This window comes from Diadema antillarum, unplaced genomic scaffold (assembly GCF_040938485.1).
Source record: "Diadema antillarum isolate AM-2024a unplaced genomic scaffold, OU_Dant_1.0 scf00000017, whole genome shotgun sequence".
Classification (NCBI taxonomy): domain Eukaryota; kingdom Metazoa; phylum Echinodermata; class Echinoidea; order Diadematoida; family Diadematidae; genus Diadema; species Diadema antillarum.
The window spans coordinates 180,305-197,730 of record NW_027270906.1 but is presented as its reverse complement, the minus strand read 5'-3'; the positions used below and the strand labels follow the sequence as shown (position 1 = coordinate 197,730).

Genomic DNA, 17,426 nt, shown 5'->3' with positions numbered 1-17,426 from the left:
GTACCTGACTTGGTTTTGTAGCTTCCAGTGTGTGGCGATCATTTTCTTTCTTTTCTTCTCTCCGGCTTTTGTCTTGAGCCTCCAGCAATATTCATGTAGCCGTCCAAGGATGCAAGTCATTATAATACTGAGTGTGAGCAGAGAGACTTTTTTTTTTTTTTACCCAGTGCTGCTTAACAGAGTATGTCATAATATCAGGATACAACACAGATCCAAGTTTGCACAACTCGTGAAAGTTATTGAGAATTCTCAACAGATATTTCACTCCAAATGATTGACAAATTACCCTACATCGACGTAAATAAGCACTGAATTGATCAGTGTTTTAGTAGTAGCCATGATAAAAAATCATGGGCGTACATTTAGATATTGCACTGTTTGTCAAGCCCATGATATTTTATGAATATTAAAGATCTGTCAGATATCCCTAGTTTTAAAATCATATACCTTCCACTATGCTGGTGGGCCAAATGAAACAGTGATGGTGAACATGAACTCTTTCTGGCAGTCAATATAACATTTAAACCTGGTCAGCATATTTTGTTATGTCAAAAGCTTGAAGAGACCTTGTACTAAGCACTTTAAGGCTTAGGCCAAAACAAAAAAAATCGTATTGGCGTAACCCACCCGACCCTAAAAAAAACCCCGACCCTGAACTTTTCAGAAAAAAAAAGGAAATACATCGTTTTTACCGAGAGAGGGCGCGATACGGGTTTGCGAATTATCAAAAAAACAACAGCTGGTGTCGGAAAATGGCCGCGCAGTACAGCGTGTCGGCGACCGGCAAGTCCGGTTCGAAGATTTTATTTAATATTATTCGGAGAATCGATTTGTCTGTGGCGCTGGGTGATTTAGCCCAGGAATTTGTTCGTTTGTATTCTGACCGGTATGTCGTGACGGCTTTTAAACCGGTGATATAACAAACTTTGGATGCAACAGACCCTCTCTACCGAATGGGGTTTTGTTAAATATGAGTTTTACACGTAAGATACAGGTAGCAAAAAAAAAAAAAAAATCCGCCTGCCCGACCCTATTTGAAAATCTCATGTTACGCCAATACAACATATTTTTTTTTTTTGGCCTTAGTGTGGTGTATGTAACAGCATCAACCACAGCTTGGCACAAAACCTTTATTCATATTACTGTATATTCCAATGCCATTAAAGGAACCAAAGTGTGTTTATTTTCCTTTCAGTGGCACTTGTCCTCATCTTAAGAAAAGTAAGGAAATACCATAGCTCTCTCAAAACGAAAGGATGGTCTAGCTCTTACAGTGGAATACAGTGCAAAGCCGTGTGTCAGCTAAGCAAAGATAGCTACTTTTGTCATTATGTGCTTGCATAACCCAGCGAGAGTTTTTACCATTAGTTTGTGGCAGTATTTGTGATTGCATTCCCCAGAGATATTGCTAAATAGAAGTCTTAGGTGCCATGGCTTATCCCCTAACCTGCCATGTAGAATCTAATTTCCTGCTCCTAATTATGCATTCTCTGTGTTCCAAGTCCAGCATATCCCAAATGATGGTGGGTTAGGAATGTGAATGGAGTTTTATACTGCTTGAATTATTGAAGACTGAGTATTTTCAGCCATTTCACATGTGACTGACTTGCTGTATGATGCAGACATTTATATGAAGTGATTGCTGGTAAAGATTATAGTTTCAGTGACCAACTGGAAGAGACTGGTGGTTTTTATATGAGGAATTGTTATTTCAAATACATGATCTTTTGGGAGTTGATCATTTATACAAATATCCAATTGTTGTATATACATTGTTAGTTGTGGAGAATTTGAAGGATAGAGAGTGGAGTCTTGTCATATGGAATTCTCATATGTTAAATGTCTAGGTTGAATTTCCTTTGTAGCTCCCGATCAAACAACATCAAGACTTGGGTCTGGGATATTTGGGATGTGTGGACACCATGTATCAAATTGCTGTGAGAGGGAGCGCTTGTTAACAAAGACAATGTGTCAATGTTGAGCCTAATTCTTTCATGTAGGTTTCGGGGGGGGGGGGGGGGGGTGGGGGAGAACTTCAGACAAAGTTTGTATTCAGTGATTTCATTCTCTGGTTCCCCTTTGTGTTACACCACATCAGTAGAGCTTGAAATTGGTGAATTCCTTTACGTGTTGTATTAGATGAATTGGATAAACATTAGCACTGGGCAAGAAAGTAATGTTTTACTTCATTGGAAAAGCCATGTTTAAAATAATAAACTTTTGTACTCCCCACCCCAAAGTTATATTCTTGGCAGCAGTGCTGTTGGGTGAACAGGTAAGACTAACCGAGCCTCTCCAACAGATCTTAAGGCCAAGGTGTCCATCCTTTGCAAGTTTCTTAAGAACTTCAGACAAAGTTTGTATTCAGTGATTTCATTCTCTGGTTCCCCTTTGTGTTACACCACATCAGTAGAGCTTGAAATTGGTGAATTCCTTTACGTGTTGTATTAGATGAATTGGATAAACATTAGCACTGGGCAAGAAAGTAATGTTTTACTTCATTGGAAAAGCCATGTTTAAAATAATAAACTTTTGTACTCCCCACCCCAAAGTTATATTCTTGCCAGCAGTGCTGTTGGGTGAACAGGTAAGACTAACCGAGCCTCTCCAACAGATCTTAAGGCCAAGGTGTCCATCCTTTGCAAGTTTCTTTGCATTTCACACCAACCTCCACTTCCCAAAAAAAAAACAACCAAAAAAAAAAACAACAACAACAAATGCATCAGTTTTTTAAAGAAGAAACGTTTGATGTTTTTGCTTACTTTATTGCTTTTGCTACAGAAAAAAAGCCAAAAACAAAAAGCACAAGATGGTGGAGCGGAAGCTTGACTGGACGGAAGGGGCAGTCCAAGGAATAACTGATTTTGAATTTTAGAATCACATAACCCCTGCAGAGGGATTGGTTGCCCTATCTTCTCTTGTAGGGTGAGAACCAAATACTCAGCCTTTAGCAGTCTGCTGTTCTCCCTTCATCCATACAGTGTAGAGTCTGGGCTGATATTGTCTCATGTCTCATGTCTCATGTCTCATGTCTCATGTCTCATGTCTCATGTCTCATGTCTCATGTCTCATGTCTCATGTCTCATGTCTCATGTCTCATGTCTCATGTCTCATGATCTCCAGTAGTTGTGTTTGTACAATAATTAGACTGTATGTCATTGTCTGGTGTTGTATATTCTGGTTCTAATAGGAGACTCTTATCCCAATACCAACACAGGAGTAGTGAAGGTACTGAAACCTCCTGATCTTTGAAGAGGCTGTGTGACCGCTACCATACGTTGATGATGTATTGCAAGAGAGAATTGTATCATTCTTTGTCAATTGGTGACTTAAAGGGTGGTAATGCAATAGAGATTGTACGATGAGTTTGTACACCTTTGGCTCACCTGAGCCAAAGGCTCAATTGTGCTATTGTGATCATTCATGATTCAGCATTTGGTGTGCATAAATTTAGTATATTTCAGCTTCTTCGTGAAAACCCCATGACAGACTTTTTTATTTTTTATTACCAAACTTGGCAGGTAGCGTCCTTAGGATGATAGGATCTCATTTTGTGCAAGTAGGCACTACGCCCTCCTGGAGGTTCCCCAGAGCTCCTTGAGATTGCGATGTTCTTCTTGAATAGGTAATAGTCCGCAAGAATATAGGGAAGGTGAACTTGCTACATGTGTACACTCTGATGAGTGCCAGACCCCCAGACCCCCCCCCCCCCAATTTTGTCCGCTATGATGTGTCTTCCAAAGATAATGCATCATCCTGCAGTCAGACCTAGTTTGTGCATTCCTCTTGGCGCTCTGGAAATGGTGTCACGGCAAAGTTCTCAATAATCAGTGCTGTTTTTCTAAAGAGCAGTTTACAACATGTGCAACATACAAAGCTGCAGAGCGTGCTGTCGCAGTTTGGCAACAAACACTCAGTTGTAAGCATTTAAGTTGTTACTGACATCTTTCCAAGTCTTATAGTTTGCAAAGGATTGCAAATCCCTGTCTGAAACATGCTCTCAAGATGGTAGAGTTATCAAACCCTTTTTGTAGGGTTACATTTGTTTGTAAAATTATAATCAATAACTAGAAAAGCACTTGCAGAGCGCAGACCTCCGCCAAGCCAGCAACTCATTTCCACCCATACATGCATGCAATTTACCAATATAGAAGCTTTTTGTTTACATCATCACCTTCCAGCTGTGCTGCGCCTTGCCCGAGCAGAGCACACGCTTAAGTGCACGTATGTAAACCTCCAGTACGTGCAGCTTGAAATCCCAAGTTCATTGACCTTATATGTCAAAAGATAAAAATCCTTTCAAAAATCCATACAAATTTCTGGATGACTACCAAAAGTAAATAATCATCTGTTCTTTGTGTCATTATCAACTTTTCCTGCAAGTTTCATTTAAATCCATTCACAACTTTGTGAGTTAATTTGCAAACAGACAAATCAAAACCTCAAAATTAGGATAGCTGGTGAAACAGCGAAATGGAGTGAAACCTGTGTATAAAGACCGCCAAGCAAGAAATCAAGTGAAACCTGTGTATAAAGACCACCAAGGGAGACACAGAGAAGCAGTCTTACTGCTTTCAGTGGTCTCTGTAGACAGGTAGTACCTAAACCCTTTCTGTTGTGGAGATTTTGAATAGTGTGTACAACTCTATGGGGTTTTCTGAGCCAATCAGCAGTCAAAGCACCCAAAGGGTTAAACAGGTTGTCACTTGTAATTTGCTGGTTCCCTTACCAGCTAACTACTATTATGTGTGCAGTGGCCTGTAATGGGGGTCAGCGTCGTGAGTAGAGCATAGTCCAGAACTCTCAGCTGCCCTGCATACATCTGTGAGGAACTCACCCATCTTGATTTATGTTTGTGAATTGTAGACATTAGAGTGTATTTCTGAACATATGTCATCATTGTACCTACAGCTGAGGCGGTGTACTTGAAAACTCATGAACCGGAATGTACAATACTTGTATATTACTAATGTGTAATGTGTAACGTGTATGACAATCAGTTGTAATAAGCTGGGCAGGATTATTGTGCATTGTTGCGAGGAAGAGGTGCAATCAGCCTTACTTACCTTATAAAGTGAATCCATGCAAAATATAATGATGGCATCGCATTACATTGTAATCAATTTACACAACTGTCAATGTTGTTTTACAAGTGAAATTGAACGACATTGTATGAATGTAGTCACACTGAAGCTGCCAGTATTCACACACACTTCCTCATATTTTGGTAGCAAACTGCAGAAAATAGACACCGCTCTCCCTGATATTATAATAGTCCTTCAATTTAATACCCCTTCTCCATTGCCCCCCTCCCCCCCCCCCCCCCCCCCCCCCCCCCGCATGTCTCGATGCCAAAGCCATTATGAATGGAATTCACCAAAGGAACTTTAAATCTAGTCCATGGATTGTGCAATTTCTGATTTTGTAAATGTGCATGGCACAGATATGCCAGCAGACATTCAGTAAAGAATACACCCTAACAGGAACACATGCACAAGGTACAAATATGCCTGTTTTATACTTGTTTTAGTCCGTGCTTGAAGTTTAGACCATGGACTACCAGGTAAATTTAGACCATAGATTTGATTTGAACTATGCTAATTTCAACATACGTGTTTTGGCCACCCATCTTTACATCTGCTTGAATGATATTGGATTTTTTAACCTTAGCACAGCGATTTAAGAAAAATTCTGGTGTTTGAATAGATGAACTGTTCGGCCAAATTAATAGCTCATGTCCTTCTCCGTAACTCAAGTGAACCTGGTAACTACCTTCCTTCTCTGTAACTCAAATAAATCTGGTAGCTACATTCATCAGGCAATGGCCTGTACACTTTGCTCGTCTGAACATGAATTTTGGAGGTTTGGGGTAAAGACATTGTGTGAATGTGTAGCTCAATGTTTTGACAAGTGATTTGTGCTTCTGTTCTATTGCATCACTTTTGGAAGTTGGCAAAACCTTGTTGGACTGCTGTGCATAAAAATAGAGCAATTCTTGGCTGAGACCTTACCACAGCATTTGCCATTGATCTATGAAAGCACATGAAGAGGAAGAGCTGTTTCCGCTTTCTATTCGTAGGATTGGGTTAAAAACATAAACCTGTTTACCATAGTCAAGCATATCATGTCCATGCTTGCATTATCCATGGATAAACCAAATCTTAGGTATTTTTTTTTTTTAATTTGCCAACCATATTTTCCCCCTTTAATGTTTGTGTGTTACAGTTTGTTATTTTATGGCTATTTCATAGAAAGCAGTTTGGATTCCTGAGGTGTTTTCCTTCTCAGTTTTGTCATGCTGCCAGCATACCTACAGGCTTTCCCTCTCCTTTTTCATTTTGTGTTTTGGTTTGGTTTGGTTTTCTACGAATTTTTGTAGCTTGTATTTCTGTAGTCAATGATTTGGAACTATTTGGCATTTTTGTGCTTGTATGTGTGTTTATGTGTGTGTGTGTGTGTGTGTGTGTGTGTGTGTGAATGTTTGTCTGTGTTGTGTCTGGATCATTTAAGTAATTTTTTTATGTCGTTTGTATTTTTTTATAGTGGGAGAAGTACTTGAAAATTATTCTTATAGTGCTTTCTTTTTTAAGGGGCCTTTTCCATGGTGGTTGGTACTGAATCAGGTCTCTTTGAAATGCTTTGTTTTTAATAGTGCTTTGCTTGTTTGTTTTTTCCCCTTTACCACTTGAGATGTCAGCTGGAGAAGGCTATCGGTAGATACCATTTTACGACGGGTGATACTTGTATAATTCTTGGCATTAAAGAAGAACAGGTACCCATCGACTCATTGTGCAATTGTGATACAAAGCTGCTTGGGTATATGATGTCAGTTATCCTGGATACTAATGCAGGCATTGTATTACTTGGGCTATTATCTTCTCAACATTTTTATATCAGTTTCGAAAAGAGACTACTAACTCCTCCAGATACAGGATGGCACAAGTGCATTTCAAAAGCAACTGCAAAAGAATTCCTTCTGAGCAGTTTTAGCAAGTAGTATAAAATCCCATGTATTCTCAGGTATATGAATAAATGCATTTTGAGTAATATTCCCTTCTTTTTTCTAATAGATAGTTTGTCAAGTATATGATGGCTACAGATTTGGTCCTCAATGAAATCCTGGCTTGGCCCTACATTTATATGTGTCTTCAATGACATCTTCCTTTAGGGGGTTAGGAAGGAAAAGAACTCTATTTTCTTATATGAAATGTTGCTTCTAAATCTTACTGGCTGAAATTTTCAAGTGAAATGTTCGATGAGGAACAACAAACCCAATTCAAAGGTTGAGGCATACTTTCAGTTCCAAGCTGTCGTGGATCAGGACAAAACTGAAATGATTGATGTAATTCGTCATCACATCAACAGGTGCTCAATTCTGGATTTGTGTTGAAAATCTACATTTAGAATGTATATAATAATTGTGCTTTTTGAATACCACCACAGAGAAATAAATAGGACTCTAACTTCCTAGGACTTCACTGAGCTCACCTGAAACACGGCAGTCAATTGGAAGATGTTTAAATTTGGATTCTAACAATGCATAGCTAAGTTGTTTCTCTATCTGTCCTAAAGCATCAGTCACAAACTTTGTGTCAACTGACTGCCAAGTGGTTTAAAGACCAGTAGCGTGTGGAGACACGGGTCGCCTGATTGCATAGATCTTACATTCACTGCCATTGGGGTATACTCTTAACACCACAAATAGCTTTCACCAGCGAATACAGTCAACCCTGCTTATAAAGTTGACCTCGCATAAGTCGAATAATCGCCTCAGTCGAAGGTCTCTTCAAGTCCCCTTCTCTTTACATTCTATTGATTTTAACCCCTCATAAGTCTAATTTTCTCTGGTAAGTCGAAGCTATTTCGTCAGTCCAAATAGATTCGACTTGGGCAAGGTTGACTGTATACTGTAAAATACGACATTTTCGCGGCAAGAAATTTTTGCGAATTGGAGCCGACGGCCTTTTTTGCGGCATGAAATTTTCGCGAGTTGCCTCTAACATTCAATGCGTATAGTGTGGATAAGAACTTTCACATGCATTTTAATTTTGTGAATCGTGGCTCTTGTGAAATTCGCGAAATTAAAATGCATGTGAACATTCCTTGTTTTACAGTATAGCTTACATCATAGTTTACAATCATCAGTAACTGTCAAGTCCAGTCGAGATTCTTCGGCTGTCTGTGTACTTACATAGAGATCAGTGATGAAGCTGTACATGATTCCTTGTATGGATTCTTGAATATATTTGAGGTGGGCCAGCCTTCCCACCCTATGGTATCCAGGAGCTACTGGGCCTTTAACAGGAGCTCTGGGCTCAAGGACCTTAACTTCAATTTGCATGCAGTAAGGAAATCCAGAAAAGAAGATAAGCACCCCACGCTTCCACTGGGAGGAAGTTTGGGCCATTTTTTGAGGACGTCTCTTCTGTTTTTGTCTTTCTGAGCATCATGGATTAGGACTTGTCTATTTTCCACAAACAACAGATATGTTGAGAAGATTGTGATGTGGTAAATTGTGACCTTTGTTTGAGCAGTGTTTAGTGTTATAAACAAGCAGGTTTTTCCCTCCTGTTGTAGTATCTATTTGGCATGTATATGAAATCAGTGCAGTGCAGTTGATGATTAGCAATTGGAGGTCACCCAGGGCTGTAAGGCTAGTATTGGATAACTTTGATGTAACTTGTCAATATAATTTGCTGTACTTGGATACTTACAAACAGAGTTGTAAGAAGTCTGCCAATTTGTTTTTGTTTTTTGTTTTTACACTGGAATAATTCACCATGATTTTGATGTGATAGCATCGCGAGATCGCTGATAAAATCAACAGTAATAAGTGGAGAAGCTGGCAGACTAGCTCAATGAAAGACAGTTTTGTTTCTCTTTGCATATTTATTTGGGTGCATTTTCAGCAATTTCATTGAACTCGAAAATATAATCAGTCAAACCAGGTGTGTATTTCTGCATATATGTGAATATAGTGAATTAGTCATAAAAATGTGATTGGTCCCAAAACAGAGAGATCACTTAATTCTAGCAGTCAGTTACCCAGTATATTTGTACTTAATTCATTTAAATATTGTGATCTTGTCTCTCAGTTGTAACTCAACTCTATTTGTGGCCAAATGAGATCAACAGTTGCACAATTTGCTTAACATGTCAAGAAACTTACAAACAGTTTATAAGTATGGAATCTTTTAGATGTTGCTTTCCCCATTTGAATAAGGAAATCTTTGTATTTGATGAGGGGAAAAAAATCATGAAATTTAATAAGTGAATGTTATGAAATTTGATACAACTGAAATGCATGCATGTATAGTTTGTAAATAATGGCGGTGACTCCACAGAAGTTGAGTGAAGATACAATGTCGGCAAGAAATGCCAATAAAACCAGCGAGTAGACTGGATAAGTGTAAATCTGATCTCGTTGTGTTGTGGGAGTATTTTTGTGACAGAGTATGTATTTGTAGACAGCTTGTCTGTGTTCAATCCTGCTCATATTTCTTTTCAGTATGTGCAATCATTAAAGGGGGAAATTGCCCCAAACATATTGCTCTTGGGGCATCAAAGCCTTGTATCTCAACATGTCAAATGTTCAGGAGAGCAAAAAAAAAACAAAACAAACATGATAGCCAAATAAAAGCACTAATTTGATCACCTTTCATTTGACATGCCGTAGTGGCTTCATTTTTGGGGTAAGACATCTAGGATTTAGACAAGACCTCACTCAACTGATTATCTGACAACTAATCCATAAAGTGACATTCACCAATAGTTGAGATACAAGGTCTTGTCACCCAGCAAAAATAGGGTAATTTAGCATACACAACAATATCAGTAGAACACATCAATGAACTTTGAGAAAAAAATTGGACAATCCATTCAAAAGTTTTGAATTTTTATAGTGTTGGTGTCACAATCACTGGATGAGAAGACTACTGCAGTTATTACTGCAAGACAACTATATAAAGAAAATATTTTTTTAAAATCTGCATAATTTCATTTTTCTGGCATAATGAAAGAGAATCTGACTTACCTTTCATAGAAAGAAGGGGAAATAATATTACCTTTTAAAATACATCAGTAACAAGTGAAAGGAATTACTTATCATTAAAAAAAAATAATTTTGAAGGAATTATTTTTTTTAATTATCTTTATTTCCTTGTTTTGCAGTATTGTCACTAACTCAGTCTTCTCATCTGCAATGGCAGAACCAAAACTTTAAAATTCACAACTTGTGAACAGATTGATTTTCCTCAACATTCACTGATGTGTTCTACTAATAACCCTGCATTCATTCAATCCACACAGATACATGGTGAAACTTTGCAAGATGAACATCACACTTCAAGAACGAGACTACTGGAGGCAAGATGTCGGAATTCTTTCTGTTTTCTTATACCTCTGAACATTATTAGTCTGAATCAATTGAGGGAGGGGCACTTGCCACTGAGAAAAATTGTCCCTCTAAAAACGAAGGGGGGGGGGGTTGTCTACCATTGATGGTAAGGTGCATCTTTAAAGGAAAAAAAAAACACAGAGACACTCAAGTTTTGCCTGTGAAGTTGTGAATCAAAACATAAGTTATTTTAAAGTGCTTTCAGACTTCATATGCACACACAGCCTACATTTGTTTTAATTATAAGCATCTTCTTGTTACAGACGCACAAGTTCAAATTAATCATTAGTCTTAACTTGCTCCAAGGCTTTTGTTTTATATCATCGACAGACTGAATACAAAGAACTCTGGATGCAAACAACTGTATGCTAATAAATACTTTTTATTAGAAAACATATCACAATATAAAAACAGCTGCAAATTTGAAAGGTTTGCAAGGTACTTTAAGGCAACATATAACATATTTAACCAGTCTTTCAGTTGCATTTTGTTTGGTGCTGTCCAATACACCAAGCCCAGAGTGACAGTAGCTCATCTGATATGAAATCTGTAAAAGCTGAGATGCAGAATGCCTGTTGTTTTTAAATAAAATGAACAAACAACTCATACTTAGTTTAGTACTGGTACCAAACGTTGCCACAGTTTAAGCAAACTAGACGGATACATCTGAAATAGAGCAGAAAGCCTTGAGGAGCTGATAGTACGGTATAATTCTCATCAGACCCAATTTTCTCATACAGTGCCTTTGCCACTCAGAACATAAACCAGCAACCCTGTCAAAGAGAAGGTTTAACAACGTAGGCATTGTCATCTCGGTCATGAAAACTTAGACCATAACCTGGCTGAAGCTAAAAGGACATAAGAATAATGACAAAGAAACTAACTACTGAGATATAACAGGCAAAAATAAAGAACTAAGCAGAAAAGAGATTAACACACAATTTAAGTCAAAACAACATAAAAGTGCCACAAATGAAGTTCTTTCAGATTCACATGTTACAAGCAGAAGAGTTGATTTTTGTTGGCTTTTGATTTAACATCCACTCAACTGACATGCTTACTTGATTTGCAATCCTGACCAGATGAATAAGAAAAAAGCAAACGAATTCAGGCAGCCTTTACACGGGGCTAAACTGACCATCATTAAAGAAGCATACTGGTGACCTGTGTCAAAACACATAAAGCACTATACCGCAACAGGCAAAGTTTGTACTGATTCTGGTAACAAGTATACCCAGTCATTTTTACCAACAGGCATGTAGTCATTTTCTCATTTCTCCCCAAAGAAGATCTTTTTATCTTCCCACATCTTTAACGATACGTTTGTGCCTTGTAATGACTTTCTCAATCACACACACTTTCCAGTGGCTCCTCCCCCCCCCCCCCCCCCCCCCGACACTGTACATACACTACAACATTTCAGTTATTGGTTACAAGACATACATAGGATCTTTCTAACCAAGGCAATGTTCCAAAATATGTTTCCAAAATCACACCTACACTGTATTTTGGAGACATGGCCACAGTACAATCATACAGTGACCTCCACATAAACAGTAGTTGTCAGCAATAGGTAATGCTAGAAGCAAATGGGAAAGAGGATGCCAAAATGGAAACATAAAATAGCAATTTTAATGTGAACAGCCCAAACCAAAACTTACGTCACATGGCAATCCATAATCTATTTCTGCAATTTGGTGAAAAAAACAGTGTCTTGTACATGCTATTTTTTTTTTTAATATAGAGAATCAGCTCATTTATTTTGGTTCTTGTTCATTACTTCATACACCTATCATTTATGTATCTATTCATCTAGATCTAGATTGAAAACTTGCTAACAGTAACATTATGATTGCATCCAAGTTTGAGAACCAGAACCTTATCTTGTCACCTAAATCTGAGATCACGATAGTTCTGGGGAAATGATTGTTTTGTTGCTCAAGCCAAGGTCTGAGGTCACTTCTACTGCAACTATTCATTTATTTCTGATCACAAAGGTGCATTTTTATTGAACTTTATTCTGTTCATGGAAAAAGCCCAAATCATGAGAGAATTGTGAATCCAACCAAAATGCTAATCAGCTCTAATCCTTTTGACAGCTGGTTTAAGCATGTCACATCAATCACTTCTGGTAATACAGATAACAAACTTATGGTGAGAAATACCCTTGGTATGGTTATCTCACTGGAATGTTTATGTAGAAAATACAAACACTCTAATGGTAAGTACTGATCAATAATTATGTTCACATGAAAACAGCCAAATTTTTGATAATAGATTTCCTTTACACTTCTGTGTAATAGCTCTTCACTATTTCTTGAGATAATTTTACATGTTCTTCTGTTTCAATCACACACACACACACAAAAAAAAATCATATCATCATGAAGAGAAAGAGGGCTTCATCAAATCAAACAGATATCATCACATTGGGCAGTAACAGAAGCAGAAGTGTAGCCATTTTGATCTCGGTTTTTAGAATTGTAGAAATCAGAAAGAACTCAGCATCAGATGAGGAAAGGTCAGGTAAAATAATGTTTCAACTTCGTCATGTATAGTGACTGACACTTTGCAACAGGTAAAGACAACTTGTGACTTTTATGAAATCAAGTTGAGGATTGTATTCATGTAGAGCCTACATCGTGGCAGCGAAAATGATGGCAATGATGCAAATAAACAACAGAAAAACTTGAGAAAATGCCCAATGATAAAATCTTCTATATGAGATTGCAATTTGCATCTCCCGCATGATTAAGGAACTCTAAAAGAAAACCAGTTGTAAACAATACAGTGTGTCTAAAAAATCTAGCAAAGTCTACAGCAAACAAAGTAAAAGAACAAAGAAATGGCAGCTATTCTGACTGCCTGAACCAAAACAAAACAGAAGAAGTGAAATCATAACACTATTTTGGAAAATTTGTACGCATAAAGTGAGCTGGTTTGGTGCACTATCATTCAAGACTCCCTGCAAATGTTGAATATCTTCATTTCTATGGACAATGTCAGCATGAAGGCAGTAGGTACAATGGTTAAATATATGGGGCAAGGTGTGGCAGTGGCAAGATGTGCTATTGTGAAGAGTGGCTGTTTTTTTTTTTTGCTATGATGTGGGCCAAATTGAGTTTGGCAGCAGGCAAGTGTGGGCAGTATGAATCTAAGACAAGGTCTAGAATGGGATTTGTCATGTAGAGATATGGTCTGGTAAAGAGAGGGTCAGGTGGAGGTTGAATTGGGAGGAAATGGGGTCTGGAGGAGGTTGAACCAAGTAGAGGTGGGGTCTGGTAGAGGGCGAGTCAGGTTAAGGTGGGGTCTGGTAGAAGTGCCTTGTCAGTGGAGGTAATGGGTAAGGTGGAAGTATATGGAGTCAGGTTGAGGTGGGGACTGGTAGAGGTTGTGTTGAGTGGAGGTGGGATCAGTGGGGGTGATGGACCAGTTGGAGTTTGAGTAAGGTAGAGGTGGGGTCTGCTAGAAGTTGAGTCAGGTGGATCGAGGTGGAATCAGTGGACGTAATGGGTCAGGTGAAAACGCATGGAGTCAAGTGGTAGGGTCGGGTTGAGGTGGGGTCTGGTAGAAGTTGGGTCAGGAGGTAACGTCTCATAGAGGGTGAGTCAGGGTTAGGTGGAGTCTGGTAGAGGATGACTAGAGGTGGAGTCAGGTGGTGAAAAGGGGTTTGGTTGAACCAAAAGAAGGGGGATCAGGAAGAGGCAGAGTCAAATAGAGGTGGAGCTGACAGAGGATGAGTCAGGCTGAGGTGAGTCCAGAAAGGGTTGAGTTGGGTGGAGGTGGTATCAGTGGAGGAGGAGTCAGGTGGAGGTTGAGATTGGTAGAAATGAGGTCAGGTCATGCAGGTGGAGGAGGAGTCAGTTAGAGGTAGGGTCTAGTAAAGGATCAAGAGTCAGGTTGAGGTGGGGTTTGATAGAGGTTGAGTTAGGTGGAGGTGGGTTCAGTGGAGGTGATGGGTTAGGTGAAGGTGAAGTCAGGAGGTGGGGTCATGTAGAGGTTGAGTAAGATGGAGGTGGGGTCATGTGGAGGTTGAGTAAGGTTGAGGTGGGGTCAAGTGGAGGTTGAGTAAGGTTGAGGTGGGGTCAAGTGGAGATGGGATCAGGTAGAAGTAGAGTCAGGTGGAGGTTGAGTGAATGGAATTAGAGTATGGTGGCAGTGGGGTCTGGTAGAGGTAGGGTCAGGTGGAGGTGAGTGCAATGATGCAGTAGGACTCACAATATAGTGTCATTCCTGATGCCTGCAGGAGAAGTAGTCCTTGAGTGGTGCCATCAGGTGTTTGATGACTGGCACACACCAAGCCTTTCCCAACAGCTTCTGTCGGTTGGTGCGACTTAGGTTACCGATGTCGGTGTAGTGATCTGGGAAACCAAAGAGCCTGGGAAGACACACAGAGACAAAATGCATGCATAGTGATTCAATGCAGAATAATAATTTTATAATAATGATAATAATAATGATAATCATCATCATAAGGTCATATTTACCCAGGGCAGGTAGCCTCTTCAGTGTTGCCAATGCTCTACCAGAGGGCCCTGCTATTATTATTACCCTAGTGTTGCCAGGTACTCATTCAATATACACCTGGGTCAAGAGGGACATGGTGGGTAAAAACATCTTGTCCAAGGACATATAAGCACTGGGCGAGAATCGAACTTGGGTCCTCTGATTGGGAGTCAAGAATATTATCCACTATGCCCCCACAAATGTATGCTGCCTATGTTTATACATACACAGGAAATCCACCCCAAAAATAAATAAACTTCAAAGGATAGAGAAAAATATTCCCTACAGAACAATACAAATATGACAAAAATCAGATACGAAATAAGAAGTTATGACATATTGATATTTCATGGTTTCGAAAAGCATTTCTTGACCAGTCCTTACAAATATTCAAATCAGCAAGTTGACTCTGCTCTCACAATTTCTTATTCAGGACAGAAATGTCAAAAATTTCATATTTCAGCTGTATGAACATAAAATTTGTCTTAAAACCACCCAAAATAAAAAAGAACAAATGTTAACTTCAATATATCTTGGTATGGGAACACACTTTTACTTGTATTAGCTAAAAATAACAATTTTTTTTTAAAATTTCATATATGACATACATGAAAAATTGTGTCTGTACTTTAATTTGTACCTCTCAAGCTCTGTGGCCCAGAGTCCATCCTCCTTGCCATTCATGATGACTGGTAGGATTGCATCCTTGGTCTGTCGGATGGAGTTAGATCGCGTCGTGATGGTGGCAACCTTGGAGAACTGTTCACACAGAAAGTAACATCACAGCATAAACTGTTTATCCCGTACCTATTTATTTTACACTTGTAATCTATGGAAGGGCATTCCACATATATTCTCTCTTACCATCCATGGCAAGCAGAATAACAGATGAGTGTTAAAGGGTCATATAACGCTATCTGCATTTTTCATTCAATCTACAGCATTAACGTTCATCAAAAACAATCTGTCACGGGAAAGAATTTGACGATATTCTGTAAAAACATTTTCACATTCTCTTCATACAATTAACTGATATAATTCAGAGTAAGATTGCATTGACAGGCATTTTGATCAATCCTGTAATCCATGCAACCACTAGAAAACATTAAGCACAGCAGTGTCTCTACAAAAAATATCAAAAGTTATCTTCCAGGAATCAAGCCTAGTTTCTATATTTAGATATCTAATCATTAATTGCCATAAAGAAAACAGTAAGTTTGACTTTCAGTTTATCTCCTCCTGGTAGTACATATGGAAATGTAAAGACAGACACTCTCAATCACTAACCATACCTGAGCCTGTCTGTCACAGTGAGGTTCAAGGCACTCTTGAAGGATGAGGGGATTCCCTGCGGCCGCCACATAAGGGCTGTAATGAAGAGAGATATACAACCAGGCCTCGAATTAACCGATGGCCACCGATGGCCATGGCCGTCGGTGCCCCTCTCGTTGGCCGCAATGCCTTTTGTTTTTTGATCGAAGTTACGGCCAAAAAAAATGTGCCCTTTTTCTTGGGGCCGTGGTGCCCTTTTAGAATGAAAGTTATTATTTATGACGTATGATATGCCCTTTCTCAAAGTCTCTTTAATAAGCTTGAACAACTTTCCTGATCTCAAATATCATACCTTCAGTTCACTCGCGTCCCGATATATCTGATTCAAACTCAAAGTATCTTCCCGAGTTACGAGACGACGTGTACGTACATGTACGCCCGACCGGCTTTTACCGTCCCGACTGCCTCCGCAGCGCAGCGGCCGCGAGTATGTACTAGCTAGGCAGCGCATATTCAGATAGAGAAGTAAAGAGTGAACTCCAAGTTCACCAAGAAAAAAGAAAAATCCCACGATGCCAAGGTGTGCCAGACTGGGGAATGGGGAGGGGTGGAGAGAGAGAGAGAGACCAATCAACAGAAGAAACCGCGCGTACTGGCGCATTCTTGGAGGTCATGAACTGTCTGTCACAGACTAATCATAGCAATCTACACGCGTGTGCAAATTCCTTTGCCTTGTGGTTTTGCCAGCCAGCTGTCGGAATGTGCTTTGAAGTTTCATGGCAGCCTGGCCTGGCTGGCCTGAAAGGGTGTCGAGTTTCAATCAATACCTACTGTTGTTTTATTCCTGTTTTAAAAAATGTCGTTTCACCTGATAGAAACGCGGAGATCGGGAATGTGTTACAGCTGTAGGGAAGAGGTTTTTGTTGTGTGTTGCACTGTGTGTGTGTGTGTGTGTGTGTGTGTGTGTGTGTGTGTGTTTGTTTGTTTTTCTCGGTTTGTTTTTCTTCTTTCTTTTTTCATAAACACCAAACATGCCCTTTCCAATGTGGCCTTGGTGCCCCTCTGACTGACTTAAGTGCCCTGGCCTCTTGGAAAAAGTGCCCTTTTCTAAATGGCCTTGCCCCTCCAAAATCCTATTTCGAGGCCTGTACAATATTGTACATGTCATCTCATACAGGCTCACTTAGAGATTCACAGCAGCCATTCAACCCTTCACACCATTAACACTAACCCCTCCCCCTTAAAAAAAAGA

The 17,426-nt window shown here is 39.4% G+C and overlaps 1 protein-coding gene across 1 annotated transcript in view; it reads right to left on the bottom strand.

The window, feature by feature from the left end:
- Nucleotides 1–14,623: 14,623 nt before the first annotated feature.
- The window catches only part of LOC139725336 (DNA (cytosine-5)-methyltransferase 3A-like), a 29,948-nt gene continuing 27,145 nt past the window's right edge, over nt 14,624–17,426 (bottom strand). The window contains exons 17-19 of the mRNA XM_071636426.1: nt 16,195–16,270; nt 15,543–15,661; nt 14,624–14,774 (exon numbers count right to left, since the gene is read on the bottom strand). Of these exons, the coding sequence (XP_071492527.1) occupies nt 14,624–14,774; nt 15,543–15,661; nt 16,195–16,270 (346 nt within the window). The remainder of the gene's footprint in view (nt 14,775–15,542; nt 15,662–16,194; nt 16,271–17,426) is intronic.